At 42.0% G+C, this 18,053-nt stretch overlaps 1 protein-coding gene across 2 annotated transcripts in view; it reads left to right on the top strand.

Annotated features, from left to right (window-relative positions):
* Positions 1-18,053, top strand: part of prkd1 (protein kinase D1) — a 249,547-nt gene that overhangs the window by 121,026 nt on the left and 110,468 nt on the right. For both annotated transcript variants that reach the window (XM_067991386.1, XM_067991385.1), the window contains exon 2: positions 2,050-2,188. In XM_067991386.1, the coding sequence (XP_067847487.1) occupies positions 2,050-2,188 (139 nt within the window). The remainder of the gene's footprint in view (positions 1-2,049; positions 2,189-18,053) is intronic.

Here is an 18,053-nt window from a genome sequence, read left to right as displayed (position 1 = left end):
TTGAAGTGATACAACATTTAAACAATACCTGGGTCCAGCCGATGTAACATAGTCTGTCACATTCAGTTCCACTTGTTATGAAATGTTGAAGCACACCGGAACCCATTTTGTATCCTCCATATGACTGTGGCCAAGGTTGCCTTCTCCATTGAACATTTACCATCTTGAAAATTCCAAAAGAAAATTGACAAGTCACTTTAAAAGACGGGAAAGAGGTGGTGCATGTGACAAAATGGATATTTGGGTCACTTCCTAACAATTATTTTAAATAATCAAATTCTTGTGTATAGCATATATCACACATTAAATGTACTTTTAGGACAAAAAAAACTGCAAACTTTTCTGATTGGCTGAAATTTCTTTGAACCAGTCATCAAATGCTTGAAAACTTATTTTGAGCAGATCTGTCACAAAGTTCTTTCCAAATCTCAGACCTGTTAGCTATCTTGGATCTCCTCTCTACATTTCTATGAATAACATATATTGAACATACACTGCATCCTGCAGCTTACTTGGAGCAATTCCACGGGTGATTCACTAGTACATATTAAATGTGGTATGAAAAGAATGAAGCCAATTTTGCTGTAACTTGCACCCAGACAACTTATTTTCTGGGTGTTAAGCACAAAAGTGGTACAGGGACCCATGACATTAGTTCTCCAGCTTTGTTGCTTTGGGATTTCTGGGGCTTTATCCAAAGAGGCGGCAGCCAGTATGGGCTCAATTTTAAACTTAAATTGCGGGTGCGTTGGGGATGGGGGGGGGTGCTGCAAGAATTGCAAAAATGCAGAGCGGGTTCGGAAGCCGGCTCTAACCCGCCGACTTCTGAGTTTCCCACAGACGCACCTGTGTGCGCACGGGCGTCCCGAATCCGGAAGTCCGTCCGGCTTTATAGTTAAAGAACCAAATGTACCGAGGTACTTAAGGCACTTTACTTGTGACATATTAGGTAGTTAGAACGATTTTTAACTTACCTGGGCGGCGTGAAGGGCTGGATCAGGCAAAAATAAACAAAATAAATGAAATAAAAAAGTTAAAACACAAAATCAACTTACCTTTCCACCCTGCTCCAATGTCTCCCTCTCCAATGTCCCCCTCTCCGATCTCTCCCGCTTCCCCCCCACGTCCCCTGATCTTCCCCTCTCCCCCCACCCCCCGATCTACCACTCTCTCCCCCCCAATCTTCCATTCCAGTGCCGGATGACAACTCGCTCTTTCTCCTTCTCTTCCCCACCCCAACCTCAGCGTTGCAGCTCCTGTCGGCAGCCAGCCTGATTGACAGGCTGGCTGCCGGGCGCGAAACCCAGAAAGAACTTTAATCACCATCAATTACGATGCGATCGCGTTGGAAACGTTAAGTTTTTTTTATTCGGGTTTGCCACGTGCACCTTCACTCCCCCGCTGTGAACCCGCCACCATTTCAAAATTGAGCCCAAAGTGTCTGTAATAGATGCAGGCCAGGGCAGTTATTCAAATGAGGCAGGAAGAGGCATTCCTGGCTCACCCACCCCATTTTCCTGGTCTCTCACCAGCCAGGCACCCATTTGGAAGGGCACCCAAAAGAAGCAGGCCTTAAGACCTTGTGGGCCTGAAGGTAAGTCAATTTTCTGCTTTTCATTGATGCTGGACGAGGAATTGGCTGGAGACCTACTGGCTGCTGTTTTGGGAAAGCAGCTGGAAGATCCCGGGAATAGGCCTGCACTGTGGGGTCAGTCAAATGACCTGGCCCACCAAATTCAGGTGTACTGGGGAGGGGAGAATGTCCCAGGAAAATTGGCCCAATATGTCAGGACCCATTATCACAGGTATCCTATATAGATATCTTTCCTGTGTTACAATATTGGGGGCTTACAGGGTAGCTGACCAGTAAAGTTTGCTTCTGTAAAACTCTCATTGGACTATTCCTAAATTACAGTACAACAGAAATGCTGCTATAGTAAATAGTTTATCGAAGTTTGTAGTTTTACCAGCTAGTTTAATGTCAATTTAATGTTCTTTTACATGATTACACATTACCAATTATTTATATTTTAATCTCTTTAATTTCAGTTTCCTGAATGCGGATTCTATGGGATGTATGATAAAATTCTCTTGTTCCGTCACGAATCTAACTCAGAAAACATCCTACAGTTGGTGAAGGCTGCTACTGACATTCAAGAGGGAGATTTGATTGAAGTTGTCCTGTCAGGTACTATATAACATAAATGCATCTTTTCTCTCCCAATAATGCAATTATATAACACAACTTGATTTGAATTTAATATTGGTATTGATTCAGGCTCGATCTCCATTGATAACTTTAGTACTAAAGTAACTGGCAGTGGAAGTTACTGATGGCCTGCCCTCTTGAGAGGTGTCAGCTATCATGGCAAGCTTCTGCAATAACTGTTAGGCAGGATGTGGAGATGCCGGTGATGGACTGGGGTTGACAATTGTAAACAATTTTACAACACCAAGTTATAGTCCAACAAATTTATTTTAAATTCCACAAGCTTTCGGAGGCTTCCTCCTTCGTCAGGTGACCTGACGAAGGAGGAAGCCTGACACCGTTCACCTGACGAAGGAGGAAGCCTCCGAAAGCTTGTGGAATTTAAAATAAATTTGTTAGGCAGGGGTCACCAGAATCATGTTCTTTGAGAAGCTACAATGGAAACTTGCCTAACAATTCACAAGATCACCAGGTAATTACGATTAAGAAGGCCATTCCGCCCGACTTAATTCATCCAGACAGAGAGATCCTAGCATCCCTCAACTGTAGCATGCATTTGTTTCTTAAATGATTGCAGGGTTTTTGCCTCCACTGCTCTATCCTGACCTTTCATAGTTTGAATACATTCCCCCTAGTTCAACTCCTGCAGTTTAGTTTAAAGTAATGTTCCAGGTTAACTTTTTCTATACTCTTAGCAATCTTTATATACCTCTAGACGGTCACCCCTCAGATGCCTCTTTTCTAAGCTGAAAAGTCCAAATTTTCCAGTCTTCACTTATAACACTGGCCCCTGACACTAGGATCAGCATAGTAGCTCTTCACTGCACTGTCTCGAGTGCTTGAATGTCTCTCTTGTTTCTGCGTGACCAGAATTGGACACAGTATTCAAGATACGGTCTGACCAGAGCACTATAAAGTTTGACCACTATCTCCGCTGACTTAAATTCTACTGTTTTGGTTATGTTGTTCAACATTGGATAGCTCTTTCAAAGAGCCGGCACAGGAACGATGGGCAGAATGGTCTCCTTCTGTGCTGTATGATTCTATGATCCTATTGGTTTTGTTGTTTGCTGCTCTGCATTGGTTGAACATGTTTAGCATTAAGTCTATTAAGACTCCTAGTCTTTTTTTGTTTCATCCTTTTGTTATTTCAGCACCACTGATGGAGTAGCACTTTACACTTGTTTGCTTTAAATTTCACCTGCCATTGTTCGGCCCACTTACATATCTTGTCCAATTCATTCTATAATTTCTGAGCTGCCTCATTTAATTCCACTGCCCCGCTTAGTTCGGTACAATCTACGAACTTGACCACTTTACATTGAGTTTCTGAATCTACGTTATTTACGGAAATTAGAAACAGTAGAACACTGTTTCCAACACTGAGCCCTGGGGGACTGCACTCATCACCCCCTCCCCCCCCCACCCCCACTCTGACATAACTCCTAATGAGTACTCATTGTTTCCTACCCTTCAGCTAATTTACAACCATCTGCACTTGTGGAGTGAGATTTGAAGTTCTAATGCTACGCCTACTGCCCTACTGACGTGGTTAGAGGTCCCTTGAAGCAGTTTTTATTACAGGTGAACCAGACCATCAGTTATTCAAAGGTTTTCTTAACAGTCACTCTCCCCCATCCAACTCCCCCACCCTGCTGCCCAGTTCATAAAGGCACTTTAGATGGGGTACATTGTCTCTGTGAAGTGGGTACGGAGGGGGTGAACCCCGGTCCCACTTCACAGAGACACTGTACCCCATCTAAATCTGTACCTTTCACAACTCTCCCAGTGCATACTGTCACTTATTTCCATCTCCCCCTCAATTGAACCTATGTAAGGACTTGCACAACGCCAGGTTATAGTCCAACAGTTTTATTTTAAATCACAAGCTTTCGGAGCTTACCTCCTTCGTCAGGTGACGAAGGAGGTAAGCTCCAAAAGCTTGTGATTTAAAATAAAACTGTTGGACTATAACCTGGTGTTGTGCAAGTCCTTACATTTGTCCACCCTAGTCCATCACCGTCATCTCCACATCAATTGAACCTAGCATTCTACCCCTCTGAGCTGGTACTCTAGGCTGGATTACCATCCATTTCACTCTCTCCTTCATTGCCAATCATTTCTGCTTTCATCTTTCCTCATTTTCCTCTTCCCACTCTCCTTCAATGCCATCCATTCCCCCTTTCATTGCCATCTCCCCCCGCTGCCCATCTGCTCCGACTTGAGTCAGGATGCTAATGTATTGAAACAGGTCCCTGTCTCCTCTCCACACTGATCATGATCCTTAATGGCTGGAATTGCAGCCTCTTTATACTGTAGGTGAGCACACCCATTATCCCCATTGTAGGCCCCCATTCCAGGCCCCCATTGCATTTGGGACCAACTGACCCATGTTGAACTGCTGTTCACATGGAACCCGTCTCCACTTTGGTCAAAGTCCTATCCTAGCTCCAATATCTGTCAATGAGGGATTGAAGCCTACTTCTATTAGAGTGTATCTTGAGATAAAAACAGAACCTGTGATTACAATTCTTGCAGCAGGGACTGCTGCATTGCAGACTGACAACATATGGTTTACATATGCAGAGGGCTTACACATGGCAGGGATTATTGCTCTTGCATCAAATTGGAAATTTATAGGTGATAACTTCTTCCAAACAGTGAGACAGAATTACAACAGAATCCACAGATGCGTGCAAGAGATCATGAAGCATGTAAAAAGAAGAAACGGAATCTGAATGTGTATGACTTTTTTCAGCATTGTTGTCATGACACTTGAGTAGCTGTTAACCTCAGCTGTGCAAAAGACATACTCATTAGGCATGAGACAGGAACTGTTCTGACTTACACCTGCATCTTTTAATTTGTTTAGCCAATGAACTGTAAATATAATGGAAATTCATTTCCGTTACTGTTAGGTGATGAATGCAAATATGAGAACTATGTCTTCTCGAACTTTTATATGTAGAGTAGGAATATTTTAATTAGTTTGCTTTTGTTGCCATTGAGTTTAGGGAAAATATTTATAGGATTTGTTGAGGTAATAATGCTGTACCCTCCAAATTTAGATACTGTATATCCAAATTATTTGTGCTATACATAATGTGGTCCAGGCAGAACTTAAGTAGCTATTCATTTTTGCACTGAGGCAATTCAATGTTGAATATTCTGTTGTTTGTCAATGATGATAATCAAATACTTGGACACATAAAATTACCTTTAAATAATGCTACTTTTTGTTTAAATACGTAGTGGCTTGAATGATTACTATTGAAGTCACACTGAGCGAAGCACCGGTCATTTAGATCACAATTTTCAGCTACTATATCTGTCAGTTGTTCTGCTGATAAACCGAAGACTGGAATCTCATTAGGGCTCACTATAGGATAAAATACAAAAGAGCAGCTTTTCCTCTGTTATGCTTTGGGTGGAGTGCATAGAGGAAAATCAGGCAGGGAGGATTGCACACCCGGAACAAAGCCTGACGAAATTGCCATCCATTTTAATCAGCTAACTCAGCACAGACCAGGAATTGAACTTGGGATCCTCCCATGCGGTTCAATTACATAATGATCAGTGCATATGTCTACTGAGCCATCAGGCCAGGCATCAAAGGCATGTTGGCAAATGTGTTCTTATTACAGTATTTTCACCTACTTCTCTATAATTTCAGTGTTTGCCTCTGTATTCTCATTAACAGTGAAGCTTAAAATATAAAGGCAATGCACATTTACGATAATGAATGATCCATGCATGCATTTTATTTATTTTTTCAGTAACATTTTTAAGAAAGTATTCAGTGCAATGCAAATCTCCCACCTACACACAATTTTTGAAGTGTATGATAATGCTCACATTTTTTGTTAACAGTCTGACAAACTCTTCAATTATATAGCATTTGAATTATTATAATGCCTTTCAGATGCATTCAGCATTTCAGACAATTTTGTTTTTGTTAACCATAAGGTTGATGCTGCTTGATAATCATTCACAAGAGAGTTTTTACCCAGTATGCACTTTGCTATGCCCACTTGTCCTGTTAGTCTAATGAACTGCTTCTGTACTTTTATCACAATACTTTTCAGTTAGCAAGGCCAGTGCCAGATGCTTAAGTTTCTTGATTTTTAGATTTTAAAGAAAGAAAGACTTGCATTTACATAGTGTCTTTCACAACCTCAGGACATCCAAAAACACTTTACAGCCAATGAAGTACTTTTAAAGTGTAGTCATTGTTGTAGTGTAGGAAACCCGGTAGCCAATTTGCACTCAGCAAGGTCCCACAAACAGCAATGTGATAATGACCAGATAATCTGTTTTTAGCGATGTTGGTTAAGGGATAAATATTGGCCAGGACATTGGCCCAAGAATTTTACCAGATTCTTCTGATAATTCCTAGATTATGAATTAATTCCCAATCAATTTTTACTGAATTGCACCTGAAATCAGATTTGCAAATTTACCCAAAACCTTACCATTATCGTGTGTGTCATAGAATTCAGTTTTTAATCGAATGGAGAGACATGTTAAAACAATGAATACCAGTCTTTTATTTTCTGACTTTGCTTGGCTGTGCCCACTTGTCTGAGTGCATTTGAAAGGCATTACAATAATAATATTTTACTTTCAATTTCCCTCCTTGCCATTCCACTTCTCGTGTATGTCCAGCATCGGAGAGGGTGAGGCAGAAACATAGGCTCCCATATTTACGTGGAGGCGTAGAGGGTGCGGGGAAACCCGACAAGGCTGGGGACGTGGAGGTCCTGCCAATTTGAACTTAGGACCTCGTTCTAATTTTTTTCTTTTGTTTCCCGCCCGGCAGCTGCCAAATTGCCAGGCTGGGCGGGAAACGGAAGAAAAAAATTAGAACAAGGTCCTAAGTTCAAATTGGCAGGACCTCCGCGTCCCCAGCCTTGCCGGGTCAAATTGCCAGGCTGGGCAGCGGCCGAGCGGAAAAAGCAGCGGCAGCAGGCCGGAGCTGGGACTCTTGGGGCGGTCTTCAGCAATTGGGAGGGAGAAGGCTGAAGATTGGGGCTTGGGGGAGGGGGAAGAGAAAGGCAATCGGGAGGGGGGATCGAGAGATCAGTACATGGTTGGGGGTGGGATCGGTTGCGATCAGCTGGATGGGGAGAAAGGCCGTTGCGGTTTTGGGTGTAGGGGGAGGTCTGCGATCGCGGCAGGGGGAGAGAGAGACTGCAATAGGCAGAGGGGAGTCAAAAGGCTTCCTTGAGGGGCTGAGGGGAGCACTCCTGCTCCTTCTGGCCCATAGAAGTGCTGTAAAAGGCACCTACCCTGTGCAGCCGGCGGCTCCCACCTCCCTTTCACTGCTGGGTTTCCCGATCCTGGGAAACCAGCGCAGCAACTGTTAAATTTAAATCAGGCTCCCAATTGCACCATCGGGTGGTGGTGGGGGTTAATATCGAGGTCATAATCTTTTTGACCAGACAATAGGAAGAGCGCAAAATGTCCTAAAGGAAATTCCCTGTCCAACTTTCCCTCAATCTTTTAAAGAAACACACATGACATCCCTTTGTCAGCATCCCTGGGGCAGCAAGGCTGAGTTCAGGAACTCAAATGGTAATGAACCACCATTCTTTCACCCAATGGCTTTCCAAGTTTGTACTTAAACATGCTGATCCATTGAGGTATCGAAGATATTTAAATAGGGTTTTGAAAGGTCATATTCAAACATAAACATTTTTCGGGCTCCGGAACTTGTTTAATGTTTCCCATCAGATAGTTTAGTTTATATCACCCATTAAAACAACACTACAGGGACAGCAGCGAGGAAGCCTTTCTAATTGTAATAGGCTCCTGGTGCCTGGAAAATAGGCCCTGGCAGATAAGCCTGGCAATTCACAATACTTTCGAAGTGGTCAGTAAGGAAACAAAAGAAATACGCAAATAAGACAGCCTCCACGTCAAAATAACCTAATATAGGGAGCAAAATGCAACTAAGTATCTACACTTCCACCAGAACAGGTACAACTTTTTAATGTAATTTAAGAGCAGAAAGGAAGTTTTATGAATCCAACTACAGCAGGCTAATGCTCTGGCTTAATAATTCACCTATTTTAAATGGGCACTGGGAATGCTGGGGGCGGAGCTCATTTAAACAATGGTGAATTTTGGCATAGGAACTTATTAACATAACTCTTCCTTTACAAAGCGGCTGATGCTAGCCAGCAGTAATAGTCCCCCTTTGTCCCATCTTTTTTTTCCTGTGACAAACTGGAACTGGCACAGCCACTCAGGAGCTTTTCCAAAATCCTGACCCATGCTTGTCCACAGCAAGGCTCCGTACTATCTGTGGAGATTAGCAAATTCAGGGCTTCTGCCCCAACACTCCAAAGGGATTTGGTTAGTGTGTTAGAGATCTAGTATTTTAAAATGGGCTGTTGTTAGTATAATTATTTAGTGCAATTTCTCCTTAAAAATGTCTGTCAGTTGCATTTTTGCCTTTGCTATAGTATTAGCAGTTAAAACTGAAGCCGATTCTTCGAAAATCTAAAAAAGTATCTTATGTCTTCAAACAAAAGATGTAATAACAGCGAGTGTTTGTGCTTACTAAAGTAAATGACATGCAGATAATGACAGGAACTGCACTTCAGTTCACATGTCAGGGAGCAGCTGTTTCCAAATCAGATTTTCAGGGTTTCTAGCCATAATGCAAATAGAGTTTCATGAATATGGATCCCAGTCTACGTATTTTGCCTTAGAGCACCTGCTCTTACACACTGGAGACAACATCCACCAGAACAATATCATTTTCCAAACTATAGAAGCTTAAATCAAGTCTTTGCTCCACTCCCTGTATCATTCTGGGACATAGAGATATGGAGGTGCTGGAGGCTCTCTTGTTCACTTGTGTTGTATTAACCGCTCCAGAATTCTTTTTTTGCCAGTTATTTGATGAGTTTATTATTGTATGGTTACCAGTTAAACTGATATATTTGTATTAGGATTAATAGAAGAGAATGAATCATAGAATCATAGAAGTTTACAACATGGAAACAGGCCCTTCGGCCCCACATGTCCATGTCGCCCAGTTTATACCACTAAGCTAGTCCCAATTGCCTGCACTTGGCCCATATCCCTCTATACCCATCTTACCCATGTAACTGTCCAAATGCTTTTTAAAAGACAAAATTGTACCCGCCTCTACTACTGCCTCTGGCAGCTCGTTCCAGACACTCACCACCCTTTGAGTGAAAAAATTGCCCCTCTGGACCCTTTTGTATCTCTCCCCTCTCACCTTAAATCTATGCCCCCTCGTTATAGACTCCTCTACCTTTGGGAAAAGATTTTGACTATCTACCTTATCTATGCCCCTCATTATTTTATAGACTTCTATAAGATCACCCCTTAACCTCCTACTCTCCAGGGAAAAAAGTCCCAGTCTATCTAACCTCTCCCTATAAGTCAAACCATCAAGTCCCGGTAGCATCCTAGTAAATCTTTTCTGCACTCTTTCTAGTTTAATAATATCCTTTCTATAATAGGGTGACCAGAACTGTACACAGTAATCCAAGTGTGGCCTTACTAATGTCTTGTACAACTTCAACAAGACATCCCAACTCCTGTATTCAATGTTCTGACCAATGAAACCAAGCATGCCGAATGCCTTCTTCACCACCCTATCCACCTGTGACTCCACTTTCAAGGAGCTATGAACCTGTACTCCTAGATATCTTTGTTCTATAACTCTCCCCAACGCCCTACCATTAACGGAGTAGGTCCTGGCCCGATTTGATCGACCAAAATGCATCACCTCACATTTATCTAAATTAAACTCCATCTGCCATTCATCGGCCCACTGGCCCAATTTATCATGCTTGATTTTTTCCTGTAAAAATGGCAATAAAGAAAATTGTGCACTACTTCTGCCCAGGCTTCAATATATTGTGACTGAAAACAGAAAATGTTGGAAATATGCAACAGGCCAGACAACATCTGAAAGAGAAAGATAGGTTAAATCAGAGCTCGTTTAGACGCTGATGAACCTACTGCATATTTCCAGCATTTTCTGTTTTTATTTTAGATTTCCAGCATTCACAATTTTTGTTATTTCAGTACAGTGAATTAAGATCCTTTGAGCCTAGAAAATGTGAAGATTTTTGAATTTGCATATAACCAGATTGGGCATAGTAATTTATGCTAACGTAAAAATAAAACCCAAATCCAGAGTTTTCTTAATCTGCATTTAATCTGCAACTCAGAGTACACAATTTGCTGTTATGTTGAAAACTGCATTTGCAATCTAATTTTTTATAATACATGAGATCTATTCATTTTTACATTATTTTTTGCCAGAATTGTATATGGAACTTTTTATAGAGATTTGCATTGCAATAGATTATAGAATACTTTTTTAAATTACAAATGGATTATAATATCATTGAAATAAAGGGGGCAAAGTATGGCTTTTTAAAATGTTGTATCAACAAATGGCACATACATTTACACCAAATAAAAGTGGTTTTGACTGTTTTTGTGAAACTCTTTATGAAATAACAATACCACAGTTTAAATAATCCAAAAGTAAAATGTTTAAGAAGGCTGTAACACAGGATGCTACAAATGGAGCACATTAACATTCTTCATGGGTGTAATTTTCTTCCCACTCTTGCTTACATTATTACTTTATTTATCTTGGGATTTATGTTGCAGTGCCATCTATCATTTAAAAACTCCTTCAGAGAATGAAATGTTACAGCTAGTTCAAACATTAATAAGGAATACTCTTTAATAGTGAGTAATTGCATCTTTTAAGGGAAGAGTAGCTAAACATTTGGATGATTAACATTTGATGCAGGGCTATGGAACAGACACGATAGGCCAAATATACTCCGTCTGTGCTATAAATGTCTGTGGTCCTTTAGGTGCACCATCCAGTACCCACCCAAAAAAGCAAGTAAGGTAGATTTCAATATGGTGTGAGTTGTACTTGCAGGCTACTTGTATTGCTACAAACTAACTGCAAGGTGAAAATTTTGTCTATCATCAAACAGGACAGCTAGGTAGCATTACACAACACCTCAAGTCACAGAAACAAGAGGCTGCTGTGCCTCTTATTAGTTGTGATGTGGAGATGTCGGTGATGGACTGGGGTGGACAAATGTAAGGAATCTTACAACACCAGGTTATAGTCCAACAGTTTTATTTGAAAATCACAAGCTTTCGGAGGCTTTCTCCTTCGTCAGGTGAGTGTGCTTTGAGATAGCCTGAGGTCATGATAAGCCACTACAAAAATGCAAGTTCTTCCTTTATTTCATAGTGATAGTGTACTGCAGGTTACTTTCCTGCAGCATCAGGCCTCATAATACCTGTGATGTGGTATCACCGACTACATCAATGTGTGGTGAAAAGTATTGGGAATGCAAAAATCTTACAACCAACTTTTTTTTGGTGAGAAGAAGAGATGTGTATCAAAATGCATTTAGAATCAGTGAATCAGGAAGGGAATTCCTCATTTTTGGTCAAAAGCAAGCTACCCAAAAGAAGGAAAGTCTTGCCTTCATATGAAGGTAAATTGTCATCTTCAGTGCCTGGGCAGTAATCTGGTGGAGTGAATTGCTCGCCATTGTAGAACCTGTGCCCAATTTTTATTTCATTGAAATCAATGAATCATTGAAAATTGAGCGGGTTCTACAAATGCCGGGGGTGGGGGTTGCCACCTGTTCCACCAGATTACCGTCCAGGTGGTGAAAATGGAAATTTACCCCCATAGTGGGTTATTGCATCTCTCCGACTTCACATACTATGAATTGAAAGTGCAGACCCATGAGAAATCTAAAACCAGATAGCAACTTCTTCATGATGAGAGTCTAAATTCTTAGCAGGGTATGTCAGGATACTATCCTAACTCCCAGTACAAGAACCAACCAGCCAATTATACCTTTCAATTGAGTCAGTAACACCAATAGCGAAAAAGTTGAGCCAATATTCTGGTGGGATCATTTATAGAGTGTCCTTCACTACAAAGGAACATAGGAACAGGAAAAGGCCATTAAGCCCCTCAAGCCTTTTCCGCCATTTAATTAGACCATCTTAACTCCATTTACTTGCTTTAGTTCTGTAACCCTTAATAACCTTGCCTAACAAAAATCTATCAATCTCAGTTTTGAAATTTTCAATTGACCTTCCGTAATTATAACTGGGCAGCTTATCTGCAAGGCATGTGAACCCAAGGCACTTGGTCATAAATGTTGCCTGCCTCACACATCAATAAATTAGAATGTAGGGCAAACTGACTGTGTTTTAACATTTCAGCCAGAGTTACAGAAACATTTGTTTTGGCAATGCGCAGAGAACTCCACTGTAGTATGTTACATAAACCAATGAGGAGAATGGGCAGACAATCAGGAATTCATGTGTGCATACCACGGAGATAAAACACATTGGGATCCACAGGTAAATTTCATCTTCACCACCTGGGTGGTGATCTGGCGGAGTGGATCGCCCAACCGTTGTAGAACCTGCCTGATCTTCAATCCATTGAAAACAATCCACTCTGCCAAATTACCAGCCAGGCGATGAAGATGAAAGTTTATCTCATAATGTTGCATTGACAGCTCAGCGTCTGCTGGCCACAGAAAACATAATGGTGTATCTTCTCAGAAAGTGCACAATCCAAACCCACAAATTGACTCTGCACAGGGGTCAATATGTCTATTGTGATGGAGAATATACTTAGTCTATTTCTGGCGTCCCAGTGTTTGAACAATTAATGGGTTACCTCCCTGCCTTCTCACCAGAGTCATGGAAGATAGCATGTTAGCTTCATCCTTGTGGTTCCGTATAGGCAAAGGAAACCATTATTTACAGATTGCAAGATCATCCTTTCTAACTGCTAGACAGTTATCCCATAAACAAGTGGAATTCTGGTACACAATCCCAGATGAACTGTGCCTGATGCCATGGTCATTAAGCACATTAAACTTGTTTAATTCTGATTCCCTTCAATTTATGTAACTTTTATAGTTATAAGCAAAATAAATCGGATGTCAAGGACAAGGTATACATGAACTAATTTAAAATAGTACAACAGTTTTCCTGCTTGCAACACTTCTCAACGACAGGATAAATCCTAACCTCATCAGCGTATAAAAGATAAACATAATTGATTTTCACATAACCATATGGAATTGCCGAGGAGGACACATATTATTCTGAGCAAGAGGTTTAGCAAATCCGAATACCCATCAAGTCTCTGTGTCACTGAGATATTTGACATTTTTAAAAATTGAGAAGCCAACATGAAACATGGAAACATAGAAACATAGAAAATAGAAGCAACAGTAAGCCATTCAGCCCTTCGGGCCTGTTCCGCCATTCAAAATGATCATGGCTGATCATCTAACTCAGTACCCTGTTCCCGCTTTTTCCCGATAATCCCTTGATCCTTTTAGCATTAAGAAATATATCGATCTCCTTCTTGAATACATCTCATGACTTGACCTCCACTGCCTACTGTGTAGAGAATTCCACTGGTTCACCACCTTCTGAGTGAAGAAATTTCTCTTCATCTCGGTTCTAAATGGCATACCCCGTATCCTGAGACTGTGACCCCTGGTTCTGGACTCCCCAGCCATCAGGAACATCCTCCCTGCATCTAGTCTGTCTAGCCTTGTTAGAATTTTATATGTTTCGATGAGATCACCTCTCATTCTTCTAAACTCTAGTGAATATGGGCCTAGTTGACCCAATCACTCTTCATACGTCAGTCCTGCCATCCCAGGAATCAGTCTGGTAAACTGGGATGGCTTGGGATGAAGGGCTAAGGCCCACAATGCAAGACTGAAAAGAGATGAGGTAGATCTGTAAGTTGTGCTTAGATGATGCTAATCTTGGGTTTTAAAGAAAAGACTGAGAGAGGTGAGGAGTTCCTCAGTTTTGAGGTGCTGGGAAAGAATAAGTTAGTGTAGAAGACATGAAATAGGTCAACACAGTGGGGGGAGAAAGAATGTTTTAGACAATATAAGTGAGGCTTAAAAGGAACAAGAGAGGAAAGCTTCACAGATCATTTACCATGTCTTTATATTTTATCTAGTAGTGTTGGAGGGATGTGTGAAGATACTGAAGTCTTTGTAGGACTTTGGCTTTATAGAAAATAAAGAATTATTGTGAGGAAAAGAAGTACTGGACATGACAGAGTAAACTGAGCTTGTTGGAGGCAGCTTTAGCAATACATATTTTCATTTGAGCTTATGGTTAATATGACTGTAAAAAGTGAGTATCCTTTTAAAAAGCCCCTTCCTGAAAATAATGGGTATCCTCCTAATAAGTTTCCACCCATCAATGTGTAAAATCAGTAATAATTGTCATATACACTCTGATAGAGTTACATCTCAATCTTTCATTGAGAAAGTATGCACGTTGCAAAGAAATATGGTCACCTTTAACCTTTGTGTTCACCTTTTCTTTATTGATGTTAAAAAAAGACTTGTTTAAACATTGAGTGCTGATGACATTATAGGAGGAACTGGTTTACAGACTTTGGGAAGCTAAACCAGTATCAGCAAAGATGCTGTGAATAATCCAATTGCAAATGTTAAATTAGCACCCTTCCACTGACAAGAGAAAAGATATTAACCATAATTGCTTAACTATTTGAATTTTTAAAGTGGTGCTGATGATGCAGCTCCCTACTTGCACTCCCTTTGCTGAAGGAGCAAATTCATTTTGACTCTGACTTCACTTCAGAAAGTGAGCAAGCTTTGCACTATATTGTCACTGGTCACAGGTGTCAGAGTCACCTGACTTCACCTGGCATGAAGAAAGAGCAATGCGAGAAGTTTCTACCTAAAGTCATGTTAGAGTTTCTTATGTCATAAAATTCAGTACTATTCTCCAACTTGGAGAATAGTACTATTCTCCAACACACGGAACAGCCATGGGGACCAAATTCGCACCCCAATACGCCAACATTTTCATGCACAAGTTCGAGCATGACTTCTTCACTGCACAAGACCTCCAACCAACGCTATACACCAGATACATCGACGACATTTTCTTTCTATGGACCCACGGTGAAGAATCACTGAAGAGATTACACGATAACATCAACAAGTTCCATCCCACCATCAAACTCACCATGGACTACTGCTCAGAAACGGTTTCATTCTTGGACACACGAATCTCCATCAAAGATGGGCACCTCAGCACCTCACTCTACCGCAAGCCCACGGACAACCTCACGATGCTTCACTTCTCCAGCTTCCACCCAAACCACGTCAAAGAGGCCATCCCCTATGGACAGGTCCTGTGAATACACAGGATCTGCTCAGACGAGGAGGAACCCTGAAAGACGCCCTCGTAAGAACGGGATATGTCGCTCGACTCGTCGATCGACAGTTCCGACGGGCCACAGCGAAAAATCGCATAGACCTCCTCAGAAGACAAACACGGGACACAACCAACAGAGTACCCTTCGTCGTCCAGTACTTCCCCAGAACGGAGAAACTACACCATGTTCTTCGCAGCCTTCAACATGTCATCGATGACGATGAACACCTCGCTAAGGCCATCCCCACGCCTCCACTACTTGCCTTCAAACAGCCACCTAACCTCAAACAGACCATCGTGCGCAGCAAATTACCCAGCTTTCAGGAGAACAGCGTCCACGGCAGCACACAACCCTGCCACGGCAACCTCTGCAAGACATGCCAGATCATCGACACAGACACCACCATCACACGAGAGGACACCACCCACCAGGTACATGGTTCATACTCCTGTGACTCGGCCAACGTTGTCTACCTCATACGTTGCGGGAAAGGATGCCCCGGAGCATGGTACATTGGCGAGACCAGGCAGACACTGCGACAACGGATGAACGGACACCGCACAACAATCGCCAGACAGGAGGGTTCCCTCCCAGTTGGGGAACACTTCAGCAGTCAAGGACATTCAGCCTCTGATCTTCGGGTAAGCGTTCTCCAAGGCGGCCTTCGAGACACACGACAACGCAAAATCGTCGAGCAGAAATTGATAGTCAAGTTCCGCACCCATGAGGACGGCCTCAACCAGGATCTTGGGTTCATGTCACGCTACATGTAACCCCACCTGACGTAGAGTCATCCAGACTCAAGTCGTAGTTGGCTTGTTCTCCATACACAGAGGCGGCCGGACCTGCTGCGATTTCCAGCGAAAAAAAGTTATCTGTTTTTAATACAACTGGTCATTCTCTCTCTCTCTCTCTGTCTTTCTGGTCTCTCTCTCTCTCTCTCTCTCTCTCTCTGTCTTTCTGATTTGACTCCTTGTGACCCCACCTCAGTATTCTTGGATGTAATGTTTCCCTTACTAACCTGTATGAACACCATTCACACCTTTGATTGCTGTGATTATCTCTCTGCCGAGGTGTGATAAAGGGCAGTTAGAAAGATTATCTGTAATCACCAGGCATTGTTCTCTGACTATATATGCTGTGCCTTTATGAAACTCTTCACTCACCTGACGAAGGAGCAAAGCTCCGAAAGCTTGTGATTTCAAATAAAGCTGTTGGACTATAACCTGGTGTTGTGCGACTCCTTACAATTCTCCAACTTGGCTGCACAAAAAGCTGGGCCAAATGGAGATTTCTGTGTGTTTTGCAGAGTCAATAGGCAGTTGTCATTGTTCTCTCACTGATATCACCTGGTGCAGTCTTTGGCTTTCTGACCTCAATCGGAAAGGCATTATTGGAACTTTTTCAATCCAAGGATATAACAAAATAAAAAATATAATCTTGTCAGCCTTTACTTGAAATGCCATTGTGTTTAAATGCCATGTTGTTCTATATATATATCTCTGTATAGTATAGTGTAAAGTAAGTAGAACCGATTTTAACTACCGGCGGAGAATGGACAGGCAGTGGGTGGGGTGCACCATTCTTGCTGCCAGGAGGCCTGAACCATTTTGAGGACCAAGCCATTTTGAGGCCTAGGTCTCATTTCCATACCGCTGGCGAGTGGAGAGCTAAACTGTGCAGTGCAGCTCATCGTTTCTGGGAGGGTGTGACATGGCTGGCTCCCATGCTAAGTCTGCTGACGTTGCAGTGTAGTGGGGGAAGGTGGGGGGGGGGGGGGAGGTCATTCTGGAGGAGGCCTTGGATGTGCTTTCAATGGCTGCATTTTTTTTGTGAGCCCAGGAAGGGGACTTCTTCTGCTGATCTCACCATAAACAAAATTAGTTATATCTTGGGCCATTTTGAGCACGGCCTCCAGCAGTGCTTGCTCCACCCACTTGTACCTCCAAATTGCAATCAGGGTCCTATGTAAGTCATCAGACGTCGATTTGCATAATTTAATGAGGCTCCCACCTGATTCAGGCAAGAGCCTGGGCAGCCCTTGTAAAGGCCCTGAGCAAAATGGTGGTGGGTGGGATTGGAGCGGGAATGGGATAGTAAGTGCAGCACTCTGATTTTAGGGCTGCTACCACCCCATTCCCACTTGACGGACCAAGTTAAAATCGTCGCTAGTGTTTTAGCACAAGCAATCTTGCAGCAGTTACTGGTGGTGCTAAAAAGGATATTTTTAAGAACTGAAGACTCTGAACTTCTGACATTGCTCATGATTACATTTTAGGAGTTCTGACCCTGAAAACACTTTTTTTTATTGTTGAAAGAATAAGTATTTATCTTGGCCAGTAACTGTATTTTCCAAAAAAACCCACAAAGTCCAGACTAAAACTTTGCAATAATTGTTTCCTTTAAACTGATTGGTTATTTTAAGCTCTTTCAGTATTAGATTGAGCTGACAGTCATTTTCATGTTAATGTTTGGACAAATCTGAAATACATTAACAGTGAAAGCTCCCACTGGAGCTGAGAAATTTAGCAAATAGATGCTTTACAGAATGTTTAAATC

The sequence above is a fragment of the Heptranchias perlo genome, chromosome 10 (genome assembly GCF_035084215.1).
Source record: "Heptranchias perlo isolate sHepPer1 chromosome 10, sHepPer1.hap1, whole genome shotgun sequence".
In the NCBI taxonomy this organism is placed as follows: Eukaryota; Metazoa; Chordata; class Chondrichthyes; order Hexanchiformes; family Hexanchidae; genus Heptranchias; species Heptranchias perlo.
Note: the sequence above shows the minus strand (reverse complement) of the source record. Positions and strands in the feature narration are given on the sequence as shown.